Source organism: Rhineura floridana, chromosome 12, assembly GCF_030035675.1.
Source record: "Rhineura floridana isolate rRhiFlo1 chromosome 12, rRhiFlo1.hap2, whole genome shotgun sequence".
NCBI lineage: Eukaryota > Metazoa > Chordata > Lepidosauria > Squamata > Rhineuridae > Rhineura > Rhineura floridana.
This window is the reverse complement of record NC_084491.1, coordinates 46,035,288-46,051,728: the sequence shown is the minus strand read 5'-3', so window position 1 is coordinate 46,051,728 and position 16,441 is coordinate 46,035,288. Positions and strand designations below refer to the sequence as shown.

The 16,441-nt window shown below is 47.5% G+C and overlaps 1 protein-coding gene across 6 annotated transcripts in view; it reads left to right on the top strand.

Annotated features, from left to right (window-relative positions):
* Positions 1-16,441, top strand: part of CEP164 (centrosomal protein 164) — a 62,276-nt gene that overhangs the window by 31,519 nt on the left and 14,316 nt on the right. For all 6 annotated transcript variants that reach the window (XM_061592827.1, XM_061592825.1, XM_061592824.1 and 3 more), the window contains 11 exons: positions 1,026-1,105; positions 1,680-1,892; positions 3,479-3,610; positions 5,652-5,868; positions 7,194-7,271; positions 7,466-7,597; positions 9,134-9,256; positions 9,464-9,607; positions 10,150-10,233; positions 13,467-13,535; positions 14,354-14,532. In XM_061592827.1, the coding sequence (XP_061448811.1) occupies positions 1,026-1,105; positions 1,680-1,892; positions 3,479-3,610; positions 5,652-5,868; positions 7,194-7,271; positions 7,466-7,597; positions 9,134-9,256; positions 9,464-9,607; positions 10,150-10,233; positions 13,467-13,535; positions 14,354-14,532 (1,451 nt within the window). The remainder of the gene's footprint in view (positions 1-1,025; positions 1,106-1,679; positions 1,893-3,478; positions 3,611-5,651; positions 5,869-7,193; positions 7,272-7,465; positions 7,598-9,133; positions 9,257-9,463; positions 9,608-10,149; positions 10,234-13,466; positions 13,536-14,353; positions 14,533-16,441) is intronic.

Genomic DNA, 16,441 nt, shown 5'->3' with positions numbered 1-16,441 from the left:
AACTACAACTGGTGCAGAATGCGGCAGCTCGGTTGCTTACAAACAGCCGCCGCCGTGATCACATCACGCCAGTATTATTTCACCTACATTGGCTGCCAGTTGTTTTCCGGGCCCAATTCAAGGTGTTGGTATTAACCTTTAAATCCCTATACGGTCTCGGCCCAGTTTATCTGAAGGAGCGCCTCCAGTACCACAAATTAAGCCGCCCAACCAGATCAGCCACACAGAGCCTTCTCTCAGTCCCACCAACGAAAACAGCTAGGTTGGTAGGGACTAGAGAGAGGGCATTTTCAGTGGCGGCCCCCACTCTCTGGAACTCCCTCCCATTCGATCTTCGCCATGCCCCTTCCCTGGATATATTTCGCTGGGCATTAAAAACTTGGCTTTTTGGACAGGCCTTCAGGAATTCCGGGGAGGGCTAACTTTTTTGGGATATTTTATTATCTATTGATCGCCCTAACTGATTTCATGCTGCTGTGATTAATGATCGTACTGATTTTATTGTATTTTATCTGTATTGTATTGTAATTTACTGAATTTTAGTTTGTACGTCACCTAGAGTGGCTTCAGCCAGATAGGTGACACAAAAATTAAATTTATATATATTTATATATAAGAAGTGCGGTTGTATTGTGCAACATTTGTGGGTGTAAAAGAGATGTGCTTGTGTAGGGTGTTCCCTCATAATGTGCTTCTCTCTTTTTTACCACAGAGGCATTAGCAATCCTTGTCTTTACAAGGACCTGAAATGCCCTGTCACAATGCTGCCCAAGAGCTACTGTTGAAACATGTTTGAAATGTTAGGGTAGCCAGGTCCAGTGAAGACATCCCATCCCATGGAAAGTAGAGCTACTGGCTTCAGCATCTTGCCTGTGCCCTGGAACTGTCTAGCTGACAGTAGCAGGCAGGTATTCCAGGCTCAGCTCAGAAGAATCGGTTAAAGTTATGACTCTGGCTGCCTCTCTCTTCCCCTGAAATGGCAGTGTTGTGGCAAACTCTCCATTCTGTCTCCGTTTTTCTAATAGGCTACTGGCTGGTCAGCACAGGAGAAGGAGCAAAGCAAAGGCAGCTTAGAAGAGGAGCAAAGCCGAGGATCAGCTAAGGGGTACAGCACCAAGACTCTTGCAGAACTTCTTGCCCATTTTGGGCAGTTTCATCACAAAGGTGTCTCTGGCAGAGACCCTGGTTCTCTGCAGGGCACTCTTCCTTCATTTCCTCTGTCTGCACAAGATCCCTCCTTTGTCTGATGGGCCTGCACTTGGGCCAGTGGTTTGTGAGCAGCCCTTGATGGATCTGGCCCATGTTGTTGCAGCAGCTGGCAAGCCTGCAATAGGCATGCACTCAGTGCTTGATATCTCAGGGTTAGCTCTGTCTGGTGTGTTCCAGTTATGTCCAACCTTTTCTTATCCCTGCAACACTGTCAGCTGATGAAGAATGCCATCTCTAATGTCAGGGCAGTGTGCCTCTGAGTACCCGTTGGGTGGGAGAGGGCTATTGCACTTACGGCCTACCTCTGGGCTTCCCATTCCCAGGGCTCTTACATTCTTATCTGGACAGTAACAACTTATACTACTCTGGGATTGTCCCTTAGAGATTCAGTAACGCACTTAAAATCTTGATGCTCTGTCATGGCTAATAATGTCCCAGTCGTAGTTTGAACCTGTTTCTTTTAATGGCAGGAATGTTGAGGCTGAAGTTAAGCACACAGAGGAAAAGCATGCCGAGGATTCCCTCAGGAAAACAACCAGAGCAGAGCAGACTTTGCTGGAACAAGCAAAAATACATTTCCTGCAGGAGAAGCAGACTCACATTCAGCATTTGCAGGAGAAGTTGCAACAAGAAGAGGAAGAAGAAATCCAGATGCTCCATCAGCAGAAAAAGGATGCCCTCCAGTGAGTCCAGTCCACACTGCAGCTCCTTTTCTTCTCTCCCCGCTTCTGCAGATGCCTGCGTAGGATTCTGTTAAGTGGGTCAGAAGCCTTTTGAAGAGATGCTAGTCTGTGGGGTGTCTTGGTAGCTAGCCAGAATCTGGTGCTTTTCAGGCACCTCCCCAGTGCAAGGGGAGGAGTCTCTGTGACACTGAGCTTGGGACTCCAGGCTCCCAACAAACATTTTTCATGGAGGCTGCCTAGTTGGAATTTAGCAGGAAATACATTAGCTCCTGGAAATGACTTGCTGACTACAGAAAGTTATATATTGCTCTTGTTGGTGTTTATGAAAATGGGTTTGCTATGCCTGTTCATCATTTGTGCTTAGTATAGTATACTAAGTTGACACATTGGCAACTGCCTCTCTTGCACTGCATGATCTTTCGGCCTCGCTCTTTATGACACAACCCCCTTGTTCTCTCTGTACGTCTTTCCTCTGATTTACTATAGTAACTGGCAAAGTGGGCTCTGGATCTTGAAAGCTTCTGCTGCAATACATATGCTTAGTCTTTCAATTGCCACTTCACTGAACCTTTGGAGACCTTTTCAATACCTCCAGAGTGCAGTATGAGATTTGGTACAATCCCTGCCCCATCTGCTTTCTCAGGAGGGGGGAGGGTTGGAGCTTGTCTGTGTCACACTGTGCTTGTGAAATGCTCAGAGCACCTTCAAAATGGAGCGCAGCACAAGCAAGCCCCAGTTGTCGTCCTGAGTTTGGAGCTGCCAGGGGCAGGGGGAATGTGGCAGACAGAACATCCAAGCTGGGAAGGAGTATTGGGACTTGGCAGAGAGGACAGGGGCATCCACCCTTTGATTGATTGACTGTATTTATTTATTAAAACATTTATATCTCACCCTTCTAGTGCAAAGTATCAGGGCATTCAAAATTTGGTTCATGGAAACAATGTAAAGCATTCAACCAAGGGGACAGGATCAGCAATTACAACTAAGCATAAAAACATTTATTTGCCACATACAACAAAAGGAAGAGAGAGAGGTTGGAATAGCAGGACAAAAAAATCAGCGAAAGATGCTCTGTGCGTGTGGAGAACTCTTAACAGGGGCATCTGTGGCAAAAGTGTAGAGAAAGATCCTCTGGAACTTAGTCAGAGCCACTGATGGGGCCTGAAGACCACTGCTTGTTTGGTTTCCATGGCTGACATTCTAACAAAGGGGCTTCTTATGTTCTCATCTCTCCCAGCCTGGGTGGAACACTTTCTTCATCTGCAGCCCTCTTAAACCAGCAAGGTGTTAGCTGGAGCATCTCTGACTTCTAAGCAGACATCCAAATGGCGGAGCCAGAGTTGGAAATGAGAATGTTGAGGAAGCTTATTCCTAAACTTAGGGAAGGTTTCTTTTCTTTTATGGAATCTTCTGTAAATCCCCAGTAGCTTGAATCATTCTGAGATGTCGGTTGCTTGGAAAGTTGCCCAGCAGGTTGATCTTGCTTTTGCTGTGCACTACTAAGGTTGTCTTCCGGACCTTCATATTGCTTCCATTGCTGTAGGGAGATGGTTTCATTCCCATACCGCATTCTGCTTGTTTCTTAGGTCACTAAAAGCCGAGTTGGAGGCTGCTAGGCAGGAGGAAGAGTTGCGCTTGAGGGAGGAGGTTCAAGATGAACTCCTGAAACTCCAAACCCAGATCTATTCTGAAGCAGAGGCAGAGAAGGAGGAAATCAGGTACGAGGTTGGATGGGCAGGGTCTGTGAGTAGTGGCCTCTGCCACTACTGGAGGGGGAAGCTGGTGACTTTGGGAGTCCAGTGATCAGCCTTGTATTTAAAGGAGCTTTGTGAAATGTGTGCATTCTTCCTAGCCTGGGAAGCATTTGAGAATGTACAGCGTTTACACCTCTCTCTTAATACCACTGGAGGGGAAGTGGCTACCCAAGGTGGCCTTTGTATGAGACTGATGCCTTCGGAGTTGTGGCAGCGGGGCGCTGATTCTCCCACTTCAGCGTTTTCAGAGGGTCCAGAAAATCTCTGGCAATTGTCAAAGAAGAAGAGGCCCTCCCTGGACCCAGAAAATCTTAATAACTATAGGCTGGTAGCAAATGTTCCATTCCTGAGCAAGGTCCTGGAACGAGTGGTGGCAGGCCAGCTCCAGACACTCTTGGATGAGACTGATCATCTGGATCCATTTCAGTCGGGTTTCAGGCCTGGTTTTGGCACAGAAACAGCCTTGGTCGCCCTGTATGATGACCTTTGTTGGACTCCTCCTGAAGGAGCAGGTTTGTAGCTTAGGGGTTCTCCTAGAACCATCTCTGTCACTTGAGGCTCAGGTAGCCTCGGTGGCACGGAGTGCCTTCTACCAACTTCGGTTGGTGGCCCAGCTACGTCCCTATCTGGACAGGGATAACCTGGCTTCAGTTGTCCATGCTCTGGTAACCTCCAAATTAGATTACTGCAATGCACTCTACGTGGGGCTGCCTTTGAAGACGGTTCGGAAACTGCAGCTTGTGCAAAATGCAACAGCCAGATTGGTAACAGGGACCAGACGGTCTGAACATATAAAACCGATTCTGTCCCGCTTGCATTGGCTGTGTGTATGTTTCCGAGCTCAATTCAAGGTGCTGGTTTTGACCTATAAAGCCTTACACGGCTTGGGACCACAATACCTGATAGAATGCCTCTCCCGATACAAACCCACCCGTACACTACGTTCAAGATCAAAGGCCCTCCTCCGGGTGCCTACTCCAAGGGAAGCTCGGAGGGTGGCAACAAGGGAGAGGGCCTTCTCAGTGGTGGCCCCCAAATTATGGAATGATCTTTCTGAAGAGGTGCACCTGGCGCCAATACTGTTGTCTTTTCAGCGCCAGGTCAAGACTTTCCTCTTCTCCCAGGCATTTTAGCATGTGTTTTAAATTGTTTTTATATTGTTTTAAATTTTAAAATTGTGTTTTAAATTGTTTTTAAAATATGTCTTTTAAATTGTATATTTGTTTTAATTTTTTGATTGCTGTAAACCACCCAGAGAGCTTTGGCTATGGGGCGGTATACAAGTGCAATCAATCAATCAATCAAAAAAGAAAGAAAGAAAGTTAGCAGGGATTGAGTGACAGACGGTGATGTAGTGTCTTGCTCAGCGCTCCAGTGCCTCCCTTCCCCCAGTAGCTGCAGCTTGCCTCTCCCTCATGACATCCATCCTTCTTCAGCAGTCGAAGTCAGGAGGTTTTTATAAAGCAAGGAAATCCAGGAGGCTGGGATGCAGACCCTTGCCATGTCTACAGCTGTTGCAGTCTGACTGGCTTCAGCACTGTTGGTGTTTTGGGGCCAGATAAAGGCCTGTCTATTTGCATGGCCATTTGGGGGATGTGGCAGTTCCACAGGTGCTTTTATGATGGAGGTCGCATGATCAGTTATGCCCTGAACTGCATTGGAATTGTTTGTGTTTTAATTATATTGTAACCCACCCTGAGATCATTTGACAAAGAGTGGGCTAAAAATATATGTAATAAATAGACAGTAGCAACAATACAGAGACATCGAGAAGCTGCTGTGCTGTTGGTGGCAGGAGCCCCCCTTGAGTGCATAAGCAACTTTTGTATGCTCTGTTTTGGTGGCAGAATTTGGGGTTTCATGACATAGAATTCAGCTTCTGCCTACTCAGTTGTGTTGCCCCAGTCAGTAAATTCATAAGAGAGTTTTCTGGGCCTGACCTTGCTTGATTCTTGGCAAGAGGGAAGGGTCTGCTCCTGACTTGCTCTTGCTGGCCGCTTTTCAGGCTGGCACAGGAGGCTGCACTACACAAGCTAAGAGAGGAGCTGGAATCCTTTCAGCAGTCTGAGGAGGATGGACTGAAGGAGCAGAAGCGGCTTTCTCTGGAAAGGATGAAGAAGGAAGCAGAAGGTGTTCAGCAGGCAGCGCTCATGGAACTAGAGCAGGAGAACCAGCGAGCCCTGAGCGAGCTGAAAGAGAGGCTGTGCAGAGGAAGCGAAGCGGTGAGCCTCTGTGTGGAGCCCAGCATCCGCCTCTGGAAAAGAGCGGAGGAGGGGGAGGGCTGCAACAGGGTCCTATAGCTGCAGGCACCTGTATCAGCTCTCAATTCTGGCTTTACTGCTGTCAGCAGCATAGTTTGAGGCATATGGAGAGTGGCCCCAGGAGTTTACTGTTCTCTCACCATCAAAAGGGTGCCTGACAGGGATTAATTAATACCTTTTGGTAGGTGTATTGGTATGAACTCTTGGGTGTCCAGCCTTAACTGCATCTGGTTCAAGAGACAAGCATTGTCAGGCTGCTTGGGAGCAGCTGTCAAACCCGCTGCCCACAAAGGCCCTATTCATACATTGTGATAAGCCGTAGTCAGAAACAAGCTATCGCTTACTGTGAATGGGGCCAAAGAATGGGGTAAGGGGATTAGTTAAGAGAAGAGAACTGAAATGAATGTGGTTCAGACCTGTTCAGGCAATTACAGAAAAGCAGTCTGATGGAGTGGCTAGATTTGTGGAAGATACGGGTTTAGGTTCCCACTAAGCCATGAAGGTGACTAGGTAACTGTGGGTCAGTCACACTGTACCTTTCAGCCTGACCTCCCTCTCAGGGTTGTTGTAAGGATAAAATGGGGAACAGAACCACCTTGGGCTCCCTGGAGGAAAGTTGTGATAAAAACATTGAAATATGCAACAGAGCCTCAAATAATGAGAACTGTCACAAATGTCCAAAAGGATGCCACTGTGGTTAAATGGCAGAGTCAATGAAGCTGTAAAACAGGGTGGCTAACCTGTGGTCCTCCATATGTTGCTGGATCACAACTCCCATCATCCCTGACTATTTGTGATTCGGACTGCCAGAGCAGATGGAGGACCACGCAATGGCTGCCCCTACAATAAAAGGAAAAAATCTTCATTTATACCATGGAGCTCTTGCCCAGAGAGGAAAAGAGGGCAGTAGGGCTAGACAATAGGGCAAGCCAAGGTGGAATTTGAGGAGTTTGTGATTTAATTGTAATTAAAAGGTCTTCAAATCCATCAGAAGCAGGAAGTCATCCAGACTTCTAGGCTGAAGCCTGGAAGATTTTGGACATAGGGCAGTGTTCAACAATCATGTTCTGTCAGTGAGCTGTGTAATGGAACTTCCCATTCCATCTCCCTGTGTGCCCCCCTGCCCTGCATGTATGGCCTAATCAGACCAGATATGGGGAGGGTGTGGAGCTCATGGGGGGGAAATGTGGGACATACTTTTGCACAAGCAGAAAGCCTTGCACTAACTGGATGAGTGCACTGGGTGCTGCGCACAGACACTGACTGACCTTTTGATGCTTTTGTAGGCCATGCAAGAACTGAAGGTGCAGTTTTCAGCAGAGATCCAGCAACAAAAGTCAGCAGCAAAAGAACACCACCAAAAGGTAAAGTAGGAGGGTAGGGGCACTTTGCATGCTTTCTTCTGCACTTGCAACAGTCTCTCACATGAAGAAGTCTTCTAGCTCCACCAGCCCAGAGCTTGTTGGTTGTTCCTATTAGTCAGCAGAAAATAGCAAGCTGCCTGTTACACACATTGCATGAAAGTTGGATGAAGATTCCTGCACTCTTTTCCTGGCAGGTTGTTTCAGCCCTCCAGAAACAGATAAAAGAAGCCCAGAGAAGGGAGGAGTCAGAGTTACAGCAGGAGCTGGAGAGTGCAGAGCAAAAGGTCCTGCAGAAGAGGCATCAGGTGACCGAGTATGAGCGAGAGGTAATGAGCAAGAAACTAAGCTTTTTGGCTTAGGCTGCCTGGATGTGTTGAGCACCCCATCAGTACACAGATACCAGGTTGCTCTGAGCCAGTGTATGCTATATGCTAGGGGGAGGGTGTGCTGTAGGGTGTAGAGGAGCTGTTGCACAAACTAACCCATAGAACACGACACACACAAGGTAAATCCAGTGCTTGACTAAGAGCAGCAGCATTCAGATCTAACTTTCTGCTGTGGACAAAGAGAGCTGTGCCGGAAAGGAAGGCTCAGTCAGGCTTCCAAGAGGAATAGCTGGATGTTCCTAGCCTAGGAAAAGTTCCTTGTATGTCCTCAGTGTCCTGCCTTGGCGTAAAGATGGTGCCTCCAGGAGAGAGAGATGATATTGCTTTGTATTAGTGGCTGCATGGGGGGGGGTTGTCATTGTTTTTCTTGTATGGTACACTTACTTTTGTTTGTAAAAATGTTGTAAATCTCTTGGAGACCTTTGGGTAACAAGCGACTGATAAATTAATAAGTCATCATCATCCAGTGAGGAAAGGCAGCCAGGATCCATGAACTCTCCTTCTGCTCTCAGAAGCAGGTCTTCGGGTGAGGGGAGAAAACCACCTTCCATGAATTAATGAGAACAGGCTTTTGCAGCTTCATTCATTTTTCTTTCTATTTCACCAGAGACCTTCACAGTTTTATGGGACAAAGGTTCCTCCCACCTCCGCCATGCACACATGCTGGGAAGAGATTGATTAGCCAGGACTAATTTAATTTAATATAAGTATATCCCTTTCTTCCATTGTAAAAACAATGCTCAAGTTGCTCACGCCATATTATAAATAGCCCAAAAGGCATCCAAGTGGTGTCGACATACATAGACTTACTAACAGATACTTTAAAAACAAACGCTCCTTAATAAATGCAAGTAAGCAAGTGAGTTTTCACAGGAAGACTCCCAGCCAAAAAGATCCACTAAGGGAGCCAGGTCAGCAGCCCAGTAGGGCTACCAGATACAAAGAAGCACTAAGGTGGCCAGTCTGGACGGGACAGGGCACATCTGTTCCAGGAGCCCAGGAGGAGTGGAGCAAAAGGGCCCATGGCTGTTCTCCCCTCCTGCACTTGTGGAGAGATTCCCTTATCCCCAGGCCTCCTTCCTCAGGCTCCACGCCTTTGCCCTTTACTAGCTGAGATGGGAAAGATGGGAATCAGTCTTAGCGCTTGCTTTCCCAGGCCCTGTTGCACCCCCAGATCCTCAGGGTAGAGACAAGGCATTGTAGAGACCTCTGCACCTCACAGTACGTTCAGGTGAGACAGATGAAAGGCAATGGCTTGTCACATGCACAGAGCCAGCCATTGAAAGGTTTATAGTTCACAAATAGGATCTTGGCTTGTATCAAGAAGCTCACAACAGTCCACATCTGCTGAAAGGTGAACCTTTGCATTGTATGTTAGCTGCAGCTTCTGAGCACTTTTTGCTGGTAGCTTAATGTGGCCCTATGGCATGGTTTGGAAATGGCAACCTAAGCAGGATGCCCTTGCCATCACTGCAGCTCGGTGATCTCCTGAAGGAGAAGCGTCAGGAAGTCGAACGAGACCATGCAAGGCAGCTGGAGAAGATGCAGGAGGCACACCGGGAGACCTTGGCCGAGAACCAAGCACAGCATGAAGAGGAGGTAAACTTGCAGCCAAGCCTGCTGGGAGGGAGCCATTTGGAGGAAGCGGCAGTGAGCGCTGCGGCCGGCAGGCAGCTGGCTGTGATGTTTTGCACACAGGTAACACGGGTGTGCAGATGAAGGTATATGAGGAAGGGGAGGGGCTAAGCTGTGAGCGTACCTCCCTCAGCATGACTCGATTTGCCTCTTGTGCCTGATGTGTGGCAGGGGAGGAAGCTGAGGGCTGAGCTGCTCGCAGCCCTGCAATGCGAGCAGGAGCGCCTGGAGCTGCTCCACAAGGCTGAGCTGGAGGCCTTGCGGAAGAAGCAAGCCAGACAGCTGAAGGACTTGCACAAGAGCCATCAGGAGCAGGTAGGGAAGGAGGCTGCCTGGGGAAGACGGGGGCCCTTTGAAGGGAATGATCTCACTCCCTCATCGCAGTGTGTGTGTTGAGGGGGGGCAACATCGTGAACTGGAACTCTGGACATGTTGGAGTTGCTGTCCCACTAGCAGCGGAAGGTAAGGCTTAAATGATTTAATGGCAAATGGGTCCCAGCCACAGAATCGGCACCCTGCTGGGATAGCAGACTGCCAATTCCATGGGAACCACCTGTAGAATCGGATCATTAAGAAATTGCCCCAGATATGCAGAAGCCATTTATGAGATAGCCATGGGATAGTATAGAAAGGGGTGTGGATTCTGCTTTTCCTTCTCAGATCTTGTAGGTCATCTTCTTGCACGTCTAGAAGCTTTCCTCTTTCCAAGCATTAGCAAGCAGAGACTGCCGTCCTCATTCACTCTCATCTGACATGTAGTTGTCATATTCTGTGTGACATTATTGTCTGACTCTTGCTGAACACCATGGCAGGCTTCAGAATTCATCTGTATGTCTGATGGCTTGCTGTTTGTACAGGAACAAAACGTCCAGGACATGGAATTAGAACTGGAGCTCCGAGCCAAGGATGTCCAGGCACGAGTGTCTCAAGTCCATGCCCAGGCAAGTATATATTTGTTGATGTGCTGCTAGTCACAATGTTGATGGGTGTGAGACTAGCCTCTGTGAGGATTTGTTCAAGCAGATAATGTTTCTTTACAGAAATATTTTGGTAGGAACATGAACATTTGTGTGGATTTTGTAGAAAAACTCCATAATCTGAATTCTATTTTCCTACCAGCTCCTTTGTGAATTTTCTGTCTGTCCTCTCAGCACAAGGTGGGAGCAGACAGGCAAGGGTTAACTCCACTTGTGGTAGAAAGCAATGCCAATCCAAAGGAAAACTAGTCCATGTTGTCCATGCACTGGTAACCTCCATGTGGGGCTGCCCTTGAGGTTGATCCAGAAGCTACAGCTGTTGCAAAATGCGGTGGTGTGACTGCTCACTGGGGCAGGGTATTGCCAACATGTCACCCCGCTGCTGAAAGAATTGCACTGGATGCCCATTAGGAAAATTCAAGGTTCTGGTTTTGGTGTACAAAGTCCTGTATAGCTTGGGACCAGGATACCTGAAAGACTGTCTTACCCCTTATATACCCAATTGATCACTGCGCTGTGCAGGTGAGGGCCTCCCGCAGATACCATCTTATGAGGAGGTCTATTCTGCACAACATAGGAAGCAGACCTTTAGTGTAGCGGCACCAACCCTTTGGAATTCCCTCCCCTTAAATATTAGACAGGCGCTATCTCTGTTATCTTTTTGGCGCCTACTGACGACCTTCTTCTTTCAACAAGCCTTTTAAGTAGAGACCTTATCCCAGTCTGCGTCTGTGTTGGAACTGCCTTTTAAGATGTTTTCAAAGCTTTTTTAAAAAATATGTTTTTAAAGATGTTTTGTTATAAATATTAAACTCTGTTTTTATGATGTTGTAGAGTGTTTTTAGTGTTTTTGTTTGCTGCCTTGGGCTCCTAATGGGAGCAGGGCAGGATATAAATTTAAGAAGTGCATAAATAGATCATTTGCTTCTGGGTTTCCCCAGAATAAGAACAAGAAGAAAGGTCCCCAGGCCTCTCATGCCAGCAGTTACATACACCCCCGACCTTTCCAAAATTCTTGGCTCTTGGCCACCTGGTCTGTACCAAACATGTTCCATTACAAGCAAACTGTCCAACACCCCAGATGAGAAAGCCAACAGGCCACATCTTCCTCGGCACAACCCCAAGCAATCCTGAGATTTTGCATGGAGGATAAAGACTGACTTCATTTACCCTCATGTAGACTGGATAAATGGAACTGTCCCGAGGGGAAGTGACTCTGGACTTATTCTTAAGTGTTGGGCAAGGCCTGACACAAGATGTAAGTGTTGCTGAACCAATTGGGAACAGTGATCACAGTGCTATCAAAACCACGTTGTGTGTAAGTGGACAATTACCAAGAAAGTTCAATGCTGATTTAAATAGAGGAAACTTTTCAAAAATGAGATTGGTAAAAATAAGTTGAAAGGGAGAGTCAAGAGAATCAGATCTCTCTAGAATGCTTCGCGGTTATTCAGAATCATAACCACAGAAGCTCAGGCAGCTACCCAGGCTGTTGAGTCCAGAGAGCAACACTGGAGGAGTGCTCTTCCACTCCCTAGCTTTGGGGTTCTCCAGGGTACCATTTGGTCCCCAAGGTTATTTACCATCTGTGTGAAACCTTTGGAAGTGGTCATTAGGTGTTTTGGAGCATGGTGCTATCAGTACACTGATGACACACAACTCTGTTTCTCCATAACTTCTGAATCGGGAGACTTTGTGCAAGCTCTGGACCTAGTGCCTTGATGCAAAGGTGAGCTGGATAAGGGTCAATAAACTTGAGTTTGAATCCTGGAAATACAGAGGCTCTGTGGGTAGGTGGTTAAGCGGCCAGGTTATTGACCGGAACCAGTAAGTCTAAACGTATTTCACTGATTCTGGCTCGACTGCACTGGCTGCTGCTGCTGCTGCTGATGTGCTCACCCTTCACCCAAAGGTCCCAGGGCGGGTAACATCATTTTTAAAAATTAGTTTCAGGGTTCAATTCAGAGTGCTGGTTTTGACCTTTAAAGCCTTACAGTACCTCAAGGACCGCCTCTCCCCATGTGAACCAGCTGGGACCCCACGGCCCTTCTCCATGTGCCCAATCCATGGGAAGCAGGTGCAGAAGGTGGCCACACAAGAGTGTTTTTAAATTATTTTTAGTATGTTGATTTTATCTTGTCAAGTCATTTTGAGATTTTTAAAAATTGTATAAAGCAACTTATAAATGTGATAACAACAGCAACATCATTTGGGGCTTTTTAGTTTAGTGGAAAAAAATATAAATAAGGGGACATGATCAAGGTGTATAAAATTATGCACCGTGTGGAAAAAGTGAGTAGTGAGAAGCTGTTCTCCCTCTCTTATTATACTAGAGCCCTGGTCTATACAACTAAGCTGATTTCTACAATTATACAATTAGTATTCCATAAATTGACTAGGTCATACTTCAGGGAGAGCCTTCTTAAACAAAATGTTGGCCACTATGAAAGCAGAGTGGAGGGTTAGATGCTGCCCCTTTGGTCTGATCCAGGTGCAGAGCTCTTAGGTTTCAAGAAGTGGTCTACCAACCGTCATTGGTAGTTTGAGATTGCAGTACCTTGGACTGCCACTCCAAGGGGTCTCGACTGCAGGCATCATTGTTCCCTCTGTCCAGAGACAGCTGTACTGGTCACTTCTAGAGGGCATTAGTGGGGTAACCACATGGATGAACCCTACTTCTTTCATCAGACAGAGACAAATTTGCCTTGGCCAAGGCTTTGTTTGAAAGGAGACGTCTGCCAGAGGCGCTGCAAGGAGTTTATTTTCTGCCATTTTCTGTAGTTACTGCTTTTGGACATCTCTTTTTCTGTCTCTTTCACTCTCTGCTAAGAATGGAAAATTGGACTTACCATGAAGAGCCATTTTGGTTTGCCCAGACTGGAGCAGACAGATCCACCTTACGAGTTCACCGTTATCCCTAGCTAGTGTAATTCTGGGGGCACCACAAAACATGATATGTAGAGAAGGAATACATACACCTCAAGGACTACAGAGCATTCTTGGGTGCATCTCTCTGCTTCAGTTCAGCCTAACCAGAACAGCTGTTTATGATGAGTCCAGTTTTCCATTCTCAGTCTTGCAGACGTCACCAAATGTGTCCCTTAGGCTCCAGAAAAGACTTGCCATTGGTTCAAGCTTCTGAGCCTTCCATATTTGCCAGCTTGCCTTCCTCACCTTTGTTCTTTATTTACATACAGGAGGAGGTCCTGAGGAAGAAAAGGCAGCAGGCGCTGGAGGAAGAGAAGCAGCTGGAGCAAGAAAGAGACGTAGGTGCTGCCACCTCTGGCAAGGCCTGGGAACCCCCTTTCTCCTGTGCTGGGGCGTTGAGGGTGTGTGTGTCTCCTTCACACCATTAGTCCATGTAAGAGGCATCAGGGAAGATTCCAGATGCTGGTTTCTTACCCTGGATTTGGTCTCCTGTTTCAGTCCCCTTCACATGGGGCAGTGGGGAGGCAGTAGAGATTCCCTTACTGGCTTGATGTGTGCAATGGCAAGCTGCCTTCTGTCAAGTAAGACCATGAGTCCTTCTACCTACACTGACTGCAAGTGGGTCTTCAGAGATCTTTCAGACAGGGGACTTCTGCATGTCAAGTGTGTATGGTCCTTTCTCTATGGCCAGGCGGGGGAATGACTCCAGCACAGATAACAGGGAGAAAAGGAGTTGCAGCAGCAAAGTTGCCCCTTTTCACCTTGGTGGTAGATTGCCTGCTGTCCCATAGATAAGACCAAAGCTTTAGTTCCTGACAAGAATAAATGAGCCCTCTGCTAGAAGCTCGGCAGCCAGCCAGGCTGCCAAGGCCGTTCTTCCTAGTCTTCCTTTCTTCTCATCATGGACTGAGGGATTGAGGGAGCAAGCGGCGGCTTTGCAGCCTTCCTGGATAGAGGCTGTGGCAGAAGCGGAGGTGGCTGCTGCTGCTGCTGAGTTCTCACCTCCCAATTGGCCTTCTTTTGCCAAAGACAAGTGCAGTGAGAGGGCGGCTTGTTCAAGCTGCATTTCACTTCCTTTGTGGATTATATTGTGGCACTTCAGAATAACCTTCATGCTCGTGGGGAGCAAAACAACAAATGCTTGCAACTTTCACAGGAAGCAGCTTTGGCAGCTCAACTCCACCATGAAGAGTCCCAAAAAGACCAGGAGGATCTTGCAGAGACAACACAGGAGCTGCGTAGGATTCTGGTGGAGCTTCAGGACCGGAAGTCAGAGCTGGAGTCCCAGGTGGAAATGCTGCAGTTACAGAGTCAGCAGCTGCAGAAGAGGGTCAGGTGTGTGTGCTGGCACCAGATGGGTTCTTGGTTAGACTAAGCAGGTTTTGAAAGGCCAACTTGTTGTAAGCCTTGGCCACTAGCAGTTCTTGAGAAAGATCAGAGAGTGGTGATGAGCCCTTTTTTTAAAAAAACAACACTTTTTCTTAGTAAGTTAATCTGTGGTTTGAATTTGCACTTCTGTATCCCACTGGTCAGGGGTAAAGCCTGACCAGTGACAAGGACAACAAGACTCAAGACAGTAACTGAAACGAATTAAACAGTTAATTGATGATGAATGGGAAATACAGCAATATAAATGAGTTAAAGCATGAGTGGGGACCCGCAGGTGAGATACGGCCTTCAGCTGGGATTCATCTGGCCCTCTGAATCTTTTCCTGCCCATCAGCTATTGAGATGGGTGGGGAGCAGCTGAGACAGAAGAGGGCTTTAATGGCGCCCCCCAGGGAGGGCATCTCCTCCTGCTCCCCCCTCTCAGCATCTCCTTTGTTTCAGTTTCAATTTCCTGCCAGCCCATGCGGACGATGTTCCTTCTCCATCTTTTGTTCCTTGCTATGGTATTTTCCAATGTTTTCCCCTCAGCTTTTTTTACTTCAGTTTCAGCATTTCTCCTTCTCTTTTCACTATATAAAAGAGAAAGAAAAAAACAATGTTCACTTTACTTTCAGCTTTTTTTCTTTTCCTACTATCTTCCCCCCTCTCTTGTCTATGGGCTGGTGAGGAAGCTGAAAGGAGAAGCAGCTCCTCACAAGAGGGGCCAAAGAACCTTGGAGAAAGCGGCAAAAGCTACAGCTAAATCGGCAACCTCTCTCATGAGACACGCTGAGCACCCAGGCAAGAGCACTGCCACAGAGGAAAGAAAGAATCAAGTAGAACTCTCCGACTGGGTCAAGGCTCACAGCATGTCACAAGAGAGAACGCCTCCTACCGGGAGCAATGGAGCCAATCCCAACGGGGAAGAGGGATTGGGGATATACTCCCACCTGTTCCTGCTCTTCGGCTGGGGTCCCTCATCAAGATGTCTTTAGAGGCAGTTCTGTATGGAGACGTTAGAGTCCACCATGGAGCCGTTACAATTGGGAGATTGTCTTGCATCCATAGGCCTCAGGAGGCCTACCTCCACATTCCAGCATTTCCAGAATCTTCTCACACGAGGACCTATCAGGCATCCAGATCTGGAGACTGAGCAGCAGACCCTCAGCAAGGGAGGACTTGCACAAGCAGTCCTAGACACCATGTCAGCATCCAGATGCGTGGCCACATAGAAGAGGTTATATGAGGCAACTTAGAAAGCATAGTCAGGTAGTGTGTGTGGGGGGGAGTGAACTTTCAGAAACCTGGCACTCTAAACATTTTACGTTTTCTACAGGAGTGCTTGGACCAAGGTTTTGAACCCAGTACCTGGAAGCACCAACTCATGGCTGTTTCTTCAGTCTGGACAGGACAGGACAGGCCGTGCTGTCCACCCATCCTCATATTAGGTGCTTTTTAAAGGGGCAGCACTACTTTCTCCACCGGCTGTTCACAGGTATCCTTCATGGAACCTTCACAGGGTGCTTGATGCTTTACTGCAGCCCCATTTGAACCTCTGGCTTCTGTCTCCTGAGACTCCTGTCTTCAGGGTAGCTTTCCTGATGGCTGTCACCTCAGCCAGGAGAGTGGCAGAACTGAGCACCTTGCCAGTTCAGGGTGACTACTCAGAACTAATCCTTCTTACATTTCTACAGCTAATTCCACCTTTCAAAGGTCTGAGGAACTGGTCCTTCCTTCCTTTTGCCCTAACCCCTCATATCCCTCAGAAAGGTTATGGCACAAATTGGATGTGAGGCAGGCACTGAAAATGTATGTTAAGCAATCAAGATACTCAGACTAAACACTAGCCTGTTTGTTTCTGTTCATGTTTCCTCTA